Raw genomic sequence first — 12,731 nt, forward strand, 5'->3', positions numbered from 1 at the left:
ATAAATTTCAAATGTTTGTTATTAAAGCTGTTTCAACCAGAATATACCACGTTGTATCCAAAGTATACAAATTTTAAATACATTTTTTTTTATAATTTTGTCCATAACTAGAAATTCTGAAATTGTTTCAGTTTCAGAAAATTCTGTATATTGTATCAATTTGATGTCTACCAAATGGATGGTTTTAACTTTAAAAAAGTGAATGGCTATAGAAAAGTAATGAATTAACCAAATGAAGTAGTTGGGTACCTATAAATGAGTAACGTGTGTGTGTACCAACTCAAAAGCTTAAAAGCACACCTGTAACAAACCTGGCTAGTTACCACTTCAAGAATAGTTTTAACATTATTTCTTTGAAAAAAAAAATTCAATGCCACAAAATGTGTCAGTTTGCTTAAAAGTCGGTATGTTGTAGTGTAAACTGTGTCATTATTTGCTTTAGCATAACTGCTTTTTTTGTGATGTTCTGTAGACTGTTGTAAACTTGATTCGTTTATTATATAGGATATTCATCATGGTAATGGGCTTCAACAGATTTTTTACAATGATCCTCAAGTTCTTTATATTTCTCTTCATCGTCATGATGATGGGAACTTCTTTCCTGGAACAGGTGGTCTTGAAGAGGTAAGTTTATTTCTAGTGATTGTAAGATAAATGTAATTACCTGTGGTTAACCATAATAGTATGTATTTGACAAAGTTAGAAATGTATAAAGGTCAGTCTTTAATCTCAACCTGTTTGGCAAGATTTGTTTTACTATCTTATACCCTGAATTTGTCACTTCATCTCTACTCATACTTAGTCGTCTACCAATCAAAGCCACCTTTCTTTTATTCATTTATTTATTTTAAACTTTGTTGTAGATGTGATGCATTTTGTTTTACTTCCTTCACGACAGTACTTTCCTCTGTACAAGCTACTTTTATTTGCATTAGTTCTCTATAGTAGTGAAGCCATGGCTGATTGTTTTATGGGTTTTCATTAACAATTATTGCTTAAGTTAAAATAAAATACATAAAATAAGCTAATGAAACGTACTGAGAACACAGAATGTAGAAATAATCCTTCCATACATCACTTTTAAAAACTTGTTAACATTGTGCACGTTGAGAAGTCACTTTAGACCTGTTTCTGAAAACCTACTCATTGAGGTCTGTTCTCCTTTTAAGACTAGTATTGCTGGTTCCATATCATTCTATCCACATTAATTTTCTGTTTGCATTATTGCCATGATTTTATCAGTTAAATGGCTTTGTTAACTCCATGTTTGTTTTCTTTTATTAAGTTTCATATTTTGGTACTTTTATATCATTCTTCCTGAATTTTTCTCACTGTTAGTTTTATGTTTTAGTTTCTTTAAGTTGATATTTTTACTGTGGCAGGTAGGTACTGGTGATGGTATAGGGTACAATGTGAATATTCCTTGGGCTGGTGGACTGAACCCTTCATTAGGAGATGCTGAGTACATTGCTGCTTTCAGGTGAGTTAGTGTATATATATACATACATATAAGAACAATTTCATATTTAATTCCTTAAAGAAAACTGGTTTGCGACTGTTAATATCAACTGATGTTAATTTCTGTATATAAATTTCAAATGAAAGTTTTTTTTAATAAGTTGTATCCTTGTGAAATGTATTTCTTCTGAATATATATAACACATTAAAAAAATAATCCTTATACTTGAAAAGTTTAAACATTATAGAAACATTGTGCTTTAATTTAACAAAAAATTTAATTAAAATTTATAGAAAAGCATTCATCACTATCCACATGACAAAAAAATGCACTTAAGTTTTATTAAAGGAGAATGTCAGGTAGCCTAAAGTCATAATGGTGTTAACATTTATATTAACAGTTACATGAAATTAAAAAATTTTTACTTCCTCTGCCCTTCCAAGAAAATTCTGTTCAGTAAAATAATTAATGTTTTATACATTATATTCTACAGTGTACTTTCCAAATGTATAATTATGAATAGCCAACTTAATTATAACATACTTTCGTTAGATACCACTACTTCACTCAGATGAGCAAGATTCCTTCATGCATCAGCCTATGAAATTTGCATGCCACTAGCCTCGAGCTACCTCAAATCTAACATGAATTTCACCATTTTATGATGTCATTAACATAGGATGATAGCCTTTCACCAAGAGGATGTGTGACATAACCTCCTTGCACTGTAGACCCCACTATCACCCAGTATTTGGATTCAAATTAATCCAGTCTTTTCCTTGGCATTTTCTAGAATGGATATGTTCCAAAACTGTTAATCTGTAACTTAAGATTTGTAACAATTTATTATTGTGTTAATTTTTGTTCAAGTTCATATTTCACATAACTAGAATTATTTCTTTTAACTTCACTAAGAAAGACATCCATTGATCACCTGTCATTATGACTTCTCAAATAACAGAAGCTTTCACTTCATCCATGACAATTACAATGTTACTAACCTGGGACCTGTGGCTGTTGGGGTCTAAGTATCACAAGGAAGATAAATTCAGTTATCTGTTCCCTACACCTGATTTTGCTTTGAGTACAGCCTTACCAGTCAAGGACAATCCTCAACCTTCCACTCTATTTCAGGATAGTATTTGTCAGGTATGTTCCTTTCTTTCTCTTTTGATCATGTTTTATGGTTCTTTCTGTTTCTTGTTCCATTTGACTCAGGTTTATATAGTAGTTCTTCACTTGCTTGGATTTGTGGTTCACACTGATTCTTTTCTTGAATAAATTTGACTATTATTCATGTGCTTTTGACCCCTTTGCCTTCTTGATTCTTTTATTCTGGTTTACAACCATTCATCCTTTCCTTTTCTAAATTCCTAGTTTTTGCAATTTCATTTGCTTGGAAGGTGGACTCTTTCTTCTGCTTTGTTCTCTACTACCCAATTATTGTGTTTTTTACCTTTTTTTTTTCTCCCTGCTATTTTGTATTATTTTTCCTCCCTACGTCTTGTGTCTGAAGCACTATATCATGCTACAAAGGGAGTTGGGTAAGGAAGTTCATTCCCTTCTTTTTTACTGTATGGACACTACTACTACTACTACTCTGTCCCTGCTTACTTTACTCATATATTGTTGGAATTTGTGGAGTTTTACTAATGTATGCCTGCCTCCTCATATTCGTAATACTTTTGGGTTCTCTTTCTTCCCGTAGATGTTTTCAGTGGTATTCCTGATTCACTGGAGATCTCTTTACTGCTTTCGTTTCACTCTCAAGCTCATCCTTCAACTCCAGTTCCTTGACCAGATCAGTTTGCCTTTACCCTTCCCATTCTGGCTTCCAGACCTTCCCATCTTTTTATCTGCTTGTTTCACATCTCATCAGAGACTGTTTTATCAGGTTAACTTATTTCTCATCTGGTACCCAATTTTCATGCCTTCTTCTCTTTCTTACCATCATCCTTCTTCTTTTACTTTATATTTATTGTAGATATTAGAATTAATGTTTTAGATACAGTCTAACAATTGTTTGTGTTTGCATATTTCTCAAAGTGTAGTTAACAGATAATATTGTATTTGATTTGTTTATGAAGCTCAGTTCTAAGGGCCTTCTTGTACAATTTACCCATCACTCTAAAGAGGGATTTTCTCAAGAAGTTTGTTCTCTTCTTTTCACCACACTGGCCCATAGTTCTTCTTTTGCTTTGTCCCTTCTTACTTGGTCCCTATACTGCTGGTACTCATTAGGACAGGATGCTCTCATAGCTAATGTATGCTTCTCTTATGCTTATTTCTGTAATTTTTGTCTTGCTCTTTTTCTTTGCCTGGAATTCTGTGGGGTATTCCTGACCTGTTGGAGATCCAGGTTGAGGTTGCCTCACATCAATGTTGTTTTTTTGTCTTTCTAAACCTTATCCTCTGTTTGTGCTCATAGGCCTGTTGAATCCATATCTCCCCTTGTTATTCTAGCTTCCTGGCCTTCTTATTTCAGTGACTACTCTATTGAGTCTGGCCTGCCTCTCTCTTTACTAGATTTTAGTCTATTTTTGGCTGACAGATTTTTCAAGTTGTCACCCATGACCTATTCCTCCACTTCTCTTCTTGTCCTCCCCTTTCCCATTTCTTCCAGTTTATTTTCCCCTTTCCTCTCTGACCCCAGTTATTTTCAGTGTCTTAACGATATGATATTGTACTTATTAGCCAAAAAAAGCCATCAAGAGAGTATTTATCCTAACTACAGTTTATTATTCTCATCTTTTGTGATCTTTAAGAAAACTAGACTAGCATCCAGTTATCAACTTTTCTCTCAAACAGTTTCTTCAGATGCCTTTTTATACATTGTAATTGCCCCATCTTTTAGATGTTTTTTTCATCTAATTTCGTCTGTCAGGATTAAGTCTTCCACATCAGTGTACTTGAACTTCTCTCCTTCTAAATAAGCATATTCCTGTTTACTCCCTTTTCTAGTGCCTGGATTGATCATGATCCACTCTGAAAATATCAATGTCATTTCTTGCATTACCTTTCAGAATGGTACCCCCTTTTAAGATTCTTTGCTTCCATATGTTGGGCATGTTGTTTTGGGCTTATTTCTGTTGAATTCATCTCATGGCTTGTCATGCACTGGGGCCTCAGCTTTATGGTGGATTTCACCTCTTGCCTATTTTGAATTCTACTCGTGAAGTGATTTCTCCACCCTCATGTTTTTTTGTTAGGCTTATTTTCAGTTTGACATGCCTCTCATTTATCCTTTCAACTCTCTCCACACCAAGCTTCTCTTCTGGTCACCCCTTCCTCGTACTTTGGCCCTGGATGTCAATGCTCTCAGTCAGTACTGGTCTCACCTTTTACTGTATGCTTACTGTCATCTTTGTCTTTTCTTTTCTCCTCACTTTTGTAAATGACACTCCTTGTTGGCACCTCCTTTTTCCTGGCACAATGCTTGCTACTTACCATTTCTTAGGCACTGGAGTGCTGGACTTTGAAGAGGACCTTACTGATTGTGTGTAGTATATTATAGTGGGAAGTAAGGCGTTGGTGTAGTATGGATCACCTCTTTAACAGCTAGTGTGCCTTCCTTCTACATCAGGACAGATTCATCACCCATTTTCCATTCTATCCAGTTGAATTAGGTCTGACCTTGCCCTAACCACAATACATTTCTTGGCTTGCCAACTGCTTGTGGTAGTGCTTGGCTCATCATGCTAAAGTTCTGCTAATCTCTACATTTGGTGCACTTTTGCTTTCTCTTTCCTACCAGGCAAAAGGTATACCTTGTTCAAGATGAGTTGGGCATGGGTGTGTTCTTAGAGCCTCTGCTACTGGGTGTCATCATACTCTATGAATTTTCCCATTTGGCACTTGCTCAAGGGAACTCATTAAGATTTAATGTATGCACCAGTCTCTCCACTATTTTGGATTTTAGCTATCCTATGTGAAGAGGTGAGGATAGTCTCTGACTAATTCAAGTGCAAATACTTAAGAAGAGCCCCTTTACAAGAAAGTTGTGTGTCTTTGCTACTGGTGGAAAACTATCGTTGCATAATGATGGCATCCTGTACTTGCACATTTCACGTTTAAATATGGTTTTTAAGTGGTAGATACCCCTAGACAAGTAGCATATAGATCTCATAGGCAGATGCTTAGAGGTGAGAATCTATCAGAAATATATTTCATTAAATGAAATGTTAACGTTTATTATTTCAAAGTGTTCAGTTTTACCTATCTGTTTAAAAATATAGATGTTACCATCAGTTCATTTACTTGCCACACTTGGAATGTGATAGCAAGTCTCAAAAGATACATGACACTAAGTAAATCGTTTATATTGATCACAGGACCATTGTGATGCCCATTGCTGAGGAGTTTAACCCAGAAATCGTTCTTGTGGCTGCAGGTTTTGATGCTGCACAAGGCCACCCTCATCAACTTGGTGGTTACACTGTCTCTCCAGCCTGTAGGTTACAAGATATTTTCGTAAAAGAAAATTATGTTATATAAGAGCAGTTTCTAAGAGTAAGAGTATGAGCATTTTAGATTAATGAAAATAAAGTTATTATATACTTCAAGTTTACTTTGCATATTGTGAGAAGGTCTGATAAACTACTTCCATATTACCTTAACACAATTGATGGTAACATTGCATCTAAGTTATGGATATTGAATATATTTTACATAGGTGTTCATTATTTTTATTTGCCTAATAATCCTTAATTTCTGCTATGCAAGATCTCCTGTGTAAGATCAGATCTGTTAAATGCTTAGACTTTAGTCCATATGATATAAGTATCAGGTGTGCCTGTAAATTTTGTTTTTCTTATATTTTTATGAGAAAGGTATAGATTTTCTTTCCATATATGCTGTAATGACTTCTAATCAGTTGTATAATTCACTGTACTGCATAATATTAATCAAATGTTAAAAGGTAAAATTTATTCAGTTTGCAAGTCTAGGAATACTTCAAACTATTCTTTCTGTTATAGTAACTATTTTTTGTGTATTAAAAATTATTCAGTACATTTGTACAACAATTACAATGATTAGAAGGATGTTTTTCTATCATAACGATAAATTAAACTTGATCACAGTTGGTAAATAATCCTTCATAAGGCTAGACATGAAAGGAAATGCATACACTCCCAATACTTATGATAATTCAGTAAAAGTTTTTACATGTTGGTGTGTAATACTAAGGCACTGGTACTCTCATACATCATTATGACCTATATACATGCAAGTTGAGGCATACCTACAGTTACGACAGAAAGTGTTCGTACCCCTGCATCGTGAGTAGTTTTTTTCCTCATAACTTAAAAAGTATCACGATTTTTATGTAAATTGAACGAGAAATACACTGTTTATAAACAAATAACCAAACCTAGGAAGAGCAGAAAGTGTTTGTGCATCTACTTTAATGATCAGTTGTGTAGCCTTTCAGGTGAATTACTTGGCACAGTCTCTCTTCATAGCTCTTCATGATCATTTGACAGTATTCGACTGGTATTTTTTTCCATTCTTCTTTACAGAAGGCCTCCAACTCTTGCAAGTTTTTCGGATGACGCTGATGAACCCTGAACTCATGCCAAAGGTTTTCAATTGGCCACTCCATAACACTTATACGGTTCTTCTGTAACCAGGATTGCACATATTTTGATGTGTGCTTTGGGTCATTGTCGTGCTGGAAGATCCACATCATCCAAGCCGCAAGTTCGAGCATAATTCTTGATATAAGTGCCTAATATATCAACGTACGTTTCTTTTTTCATGATTCCATTGACGGGTGAAGGCTGCCTACATTAGAAGAGCTGAAGGAACCCCATAGTATGATTGAGCCACCTCCATGTTTAACTGTAGGAATGGTGTTCTTTGGAATATTTCTTTCCCCCTTCTTACGGAAAATATAGTGAACATCGTTGTGGTTGAAAAGCTGGATTTTAGTCTCGTCTGACCAAAGAATACTCTTCCAATAGGTAAAGGGTTTATCTACATGCTTTCTTGCATACCTCAATCATGCTTCTAAATGAAGAGGCTTTAAATATGGAGTTCTACGAGGACAACATGCTTTGAATCCAGAAGAACGTAACATGTTTGTAACTGTAGAGGTGCTTACTTCAACCTCAGTTTCCCTTCCCAATTTCTGTATGTCATTACGTGTTAAACGAGGGTTCCTACTAACTCTCTGAGAACCTTTCTCTTGGTTCTCTCTGGAATTTTGGTGGGGCGTCCGGAACGAGAGAGGTTAGCAGTTGATCCTGTAAGCTTAAACATGGCAATTATGCTTTGAACAGTAGATGTTGGCACATTAAGTTGTGTAGCAATACCGGAAAGAGACACACAAGCCTTTTATTTTATAATAGTTCAGTTTTTAAATCACTGGACAGTTGTTTCCTGTTCACCATGATGACCAAGCATATAATGGCAGAGATGGCGCTAAGTTGCCAGAAGTACATTTTTTTGCTGGCTAAATTCCAATAATTATGAATCCAGTGTCTAGTTATGGAATGGTATCATGTAGTTTATTTGCCACACTATACAAAATTTTTACAGGAATATCAGTTTTTTCACACGCTCTGAACTGTACGAACACTTTCTGCTTCTCCTATTTTTGGTTATTTGTTTATAAACAGTTTATATGTCGTTTAATTTACATAAAAGTCTATGTAGATGTGTGTTTAGTATAATATTTATAATATACTATACTTCTATTAGCCAACTCATGATCATTTTTAAGTTATGAGCAAAAATCCACTTGGAACACAGGGGTATGAACACTTTCTGTCATAACTGTATGCCAGTCATAGGTGTATGTGTATTGCAATAGAAATGGTAGATGTGTTAATACCCTTAATTGTCACTGGATCTCAGTAGAGCTAATGCTATGCTCAGCTATTCAATACTTAATGCTCTACAGAATCCCATAAGTTTTATGAATGTACTTATTGAAAATGTGAAAGTGATCCAGGCTTACAACAAAAATATGATGTTATCCCTTTAACTGTGTAATTAGATTTCATAGTTAGTCCATACTCAGTGTCATTTCCCATACAGTACTTCCTTCTACTCACAAGGCCAAATATTCTCGATAACTTCTGCCCCTTTATATGCAAAACTTTTATTTATGCATGCATGCCATAAACTTTCTGACCTTCCTTATTGGAGTCAAGTGATTCCAACATGTCTCTCATGTAGGTCATTATGCATCACCTCTCCACCAGTTGGAGCATAGTACACTCACATGACACATGCAACTCCCTCTGTGCACCTTTACCAAACATTACCATTAGCCATGGTACTCAATATTTTGTTTAATTCTGGTAGTACTGTGAATTATTTGAATTTTAATTTAGTTTAATAAGAAGCTACTCAGTACTAAGATTTTATGTTTGTGTTACTGTTAATATGTGAAGCTGTTTTAGGATTTCTACTGGTTTTATGTTGTGTCATAGGTTTTGGCTACCTTACTAAACAGTTAATGCAGTTGGCCAAAGGAAAACTAGTAATGGCTTTAGAAGGAGGGTATGTATCATTTATAGAATATTTTTCATTTACTCATTTATATATGTAACATTTTGCAGAACTTATAAAGTAGTGTTATTTGAGCTATATTTTTTAATGCTAACAAGAACAGTTGTATATAAACTAACAGTAAATTACGCTCACTGTGGTATTTATTTCATTGGCTTTAAGAATATGGCAAGACAGCATGCATGTGTATCTCTTGCCATGTAAAGTTACTGAAGATAAGCAGTCATCAAAAATATCCATGCTATATGTAGCATTAGATGTAACTTTTCTTGACATTTGTTTCAAAATTACTGCCAAAACTAAAATTGTATATCCTGTTGCTTATCCATTTAAATACAATACTTGAAGTTCCACTTGAGTTTCTGTATCAGCTTGAACCAGAATTGGTTTAATCAGGTCATCATAATTTGTGATGTTAAGATGCTACACAGTTGGATAAGTTCACTTAATATTTTTATACCTCTCTTACTGTAAAGATAAATAAACTGAAACTTAATTGAAATTTAATTCATACAGTAGAACTACTTCAGAAATGAATTTAATATTTGTATCAATGCAGATTAACGAAACTCATTACATGTGACGAAGAAATCCTTTATTGTTATCAAACATTAACTTCTCTTATTATTTCCTTGTATATAATACTTCAGTATACATCATGTACTATTTAAGAATTTAAAATATTGACTATTCTCCTGTATTTTATTAACTTCAAAATTACCATGTAAGTTTATACTTACTTCATTAATTTTTATCTCCTCAAAACATTGACAGATATGATAGTAAATTAAAGGATTGTAGATTCTAAAACATACTTACGTCGTCTCACACTACAACTATTACCCAACTGCTATGGTTTCCTTACTTTTCCCATCTAAATATTGGTCTGCTTTTTTCTCATCTGCTCCATTATTTTATTCCCCACCTAATTGTTCTTGGTGATATCTGTCTCGTGACACTCTCCACCTACATCAGTGCACATTCTATCCTAGTACTGTATATAAGCACCTCATTCAGATAATATTATCACTTTTTCCTGACAAAGCTTTTACAAATGGGTTTCTTTGCACAACATCTACTGAAGATATTTTGAGCATTCTTCAAGTTATCCAGCTGATTTTCAGCAAGCCTATATACAACATTGATTCTTGAATTGTTCTTATTGTTTCTGGCATGGAGGCAAACCTGGTCTCTTCTTTATGATAAAGTACATTACCTCCACTCATGTAAATAGCTATTTTCATTCAGTGCTTATCTTTATGTGCAAAACCTGTGTATGCATACTGAAAGTATGGAGGGCCATTGGAATTGACTGATTCCACTACATCTCTCATGAAAATCACTGTCAACTCCATTCCAATAAAGAGTGTGACATACTCTCATAATGCATGTAACTCCCTATTATTAAATTCTGCCAAACTGTCACTTCTCGTTTGGTAATATTCATGTTAAGACATTTTTGTTTTTTTCTTATGGTACTCTTTGTGTAAATTGTAATTTTAGTAGTTTTTAATTTTTGAAGTTGGATTTCTTCATTATAATTCTACTTCTTTACATTGAAGACATCATTTAACTTAATTTTCCAGTATTTATTTTTTCTAGCACTCACATATTGTACATCAAACATTTTTGTTTGATTTACATATATCTATCTGCAATGAATTCTGAGATTTATGTTCCCACTTCAGGTGTTATATCTCTAGCACAGGCTGCATGCAAGTGTGGGAGACCCATTGTTAGATTTCTCTGTTAGTATCCACCATAAGATACATCATTGTATGGATTAACTTTCTTGTCCTGAGCTAGCCCTATTAATCTGCCTGAACAAGCTAAACATATTTGGATCAATGAAGATTTTGATAGCCTTTTTACAGGACCAAATTTTGCCATATTTTTTCCCTACCATTTCTGCAGATCGGCTATGTCTACTACAGAATTCTTCTGTGTGATTTTTCAGGTATGTCATGTTTTATCCAATTTGCCATTTTTCTATGATTTCTTATTACCCACATGTTGGCTCGTTTGCCATCTTTTGACACTTGCTTCATACATATGGTTTTCACTGTAGTTTGGATTTTCTGGTTCCCAATGCAACCTTGTGTCAGGTACATTTACTACCTCTTTCTTTTTGGGAGTTCTGTATTTTTTCTTTGTTTTGATCATGTATCTGTGATTTTGGAATCTTGTGTGTAATCTGGACATCAACACTTGACCCTTTCCTCTTTGGATGCATGTTTGCTGTAGTTTTAGCCACAACTTGCCCTTGTTCCTTTCATTTTCTAATTCTTGTGTACTTATTCCTGTCCTCCTTCCAGGGGTTTCTCATCTCTTCATTTTACTCAGTGTTGGTGTGCATGTCACGAACATTACCAGAGACTAACCAGAAGATTCAAGTTTAGTTGGAGTTTGACTGTATTATATTGTTACCCTTTGGCAATCTTTCATTATAGTTCCATGGGTTCTTCAGATTTTATCAGAGAGATTTGTCTTACTATTTCTTTCCCCACCTCCTTTGTCACTGAGTATTCTTTTCCTTTGCCATGGATTGGGATCATGCCACCAGCCTCCCAAGCTGTTTAAGGTGGTACAAGATTTTCTGTCTCTGCAGGCCATTGCATCATCTTTCTCCAGGTTGTTTATTATCCTTACACTAAACCAGAGACTGGCAGCCTGTACTAGGTTTGTCCCACCTCATTCAAATTTTGAATTTATCCTATTTTACTTTGAGAAATTACCTACCTAAGGGTGAGAAACGATTCTAAGGTTTATTGATGACAAAGAAGACCATCAAGAATGCTTATTTCCATATCCTTGTGACACTCTCTTTGGTTTATTCTCCACAGGGTCGTTTCTCTATTTCACAGACTGCCCTCTGGACTTGCTTTGGCCATTTATGTTTTTCAGGTGTTCAGAGCACTTATTTATCACTTATATGCTCTCACGGTTACACTTTTCTCTTTCTTTTGTTGAACTGCCTGCTAGAGTACACTTTGTGGGTTAATATGTGGATCTACTTCAATACTTTTATCCAACATTATTTGTATGATTTAACAGTATCTTTCTCTAAGGGTTTTGACTACTCTCTGTAGGTATCTTAACCACATCAACTATATTATAAGGAGGTGTATTTTCATTACAAATATTGTCTCTTCTTTACTTTCCAGGGTCCTTTACTTCCTTTTCATAGGGTCACACTCTATGGCAAGTGTTTCCCAGGCAGCCATGCTTTTGTCAAACCAATTCCACACTAGCAACCATTAACACAATATACTTTATCTTGGTTGCAACTGGCTCTGCAGAAGTGAAGTGTTCCATAAGGTCTCCTAAAGGTAGACTGGGTATTATTAATATAGTAAGCTAAACTGCCACGCATGGACTGTCATGATTAAAGTATAAATGGATCCTGCCTGTCTCTACTGATCAATTGATTGAATACATCAGGGTTGGTTTGGTTTACTAATTACCAAGTTGCCAGAGTATATTTTCTCAGGATTCCCCAGCTAGCATTACTCCCCTCCCACTTACCACACCTGTTTATGAGTCACTGGGGTGATTCCTCAGGTTATTCCTCTAGAGCATTTGAGTGAATTTTCTCACTCTTGGACAAAAGAGCAAAGTTCTGAGATCTCCTACTTGTGACATTAGATAGTTTTTTTTTCCCAAGATGTTAGTAGGAGAAGCACTAGCCAATGTGTAAGCTTACTCGTAATACCAGTTCAACTGTCCAGTTGGGTGGAACCTGGCCCTTCTGTTT

The 12,731-nt window shown here is 34.9% G+C and overlaps 1 protein-coding gene across 2 annotated transcripts in view; it reads left to right on the plus strand.

Moving 5' to 3' along the window:
* The window catches only part of LOC143246454 (histone deacetylase 5-like), a 116,083-nt gene that overhangs the window by 86,578 nt on the left and 16,774 nt on the right, over positions 1-12,731 (plus strand). For both annotated transcript variants that reach the window (XM_076493182.1, XM_076493183.1), the window contains 4 exons: positions 505-624; positions 1,383-1,480; positions 5,791-5,909; positions 8,899-8,968. In XM_076493182.1, coding sequence (XP_076349297.1) covers positions 505-624; positions 1,383-1,480; positions 5,791-5,909; positions 8,899-8,968 — 407 coding nt within the window. The remainder of the gene's footprint in view (positions 1-504; positions 625-1,382; positions 1,481-5,790; positions 5,910-8,898; positions 8,969-12,731) is intronic.

This window comes from Tachypleus tridentatus, chromosome 3 (assembly GCF_004210375.1).
Source record: "Tachypleus tridentatus isolate NWPU-2018 chromosome 3, ASM421037v1, whole genome shotgun sequence".
Lineage (NCBI taxonomy): Eukaryota > Metazoa > Arthropoda > Merostomata > Xiphosura > Limulidae > Tachypleus > Tachypleus tridentatus.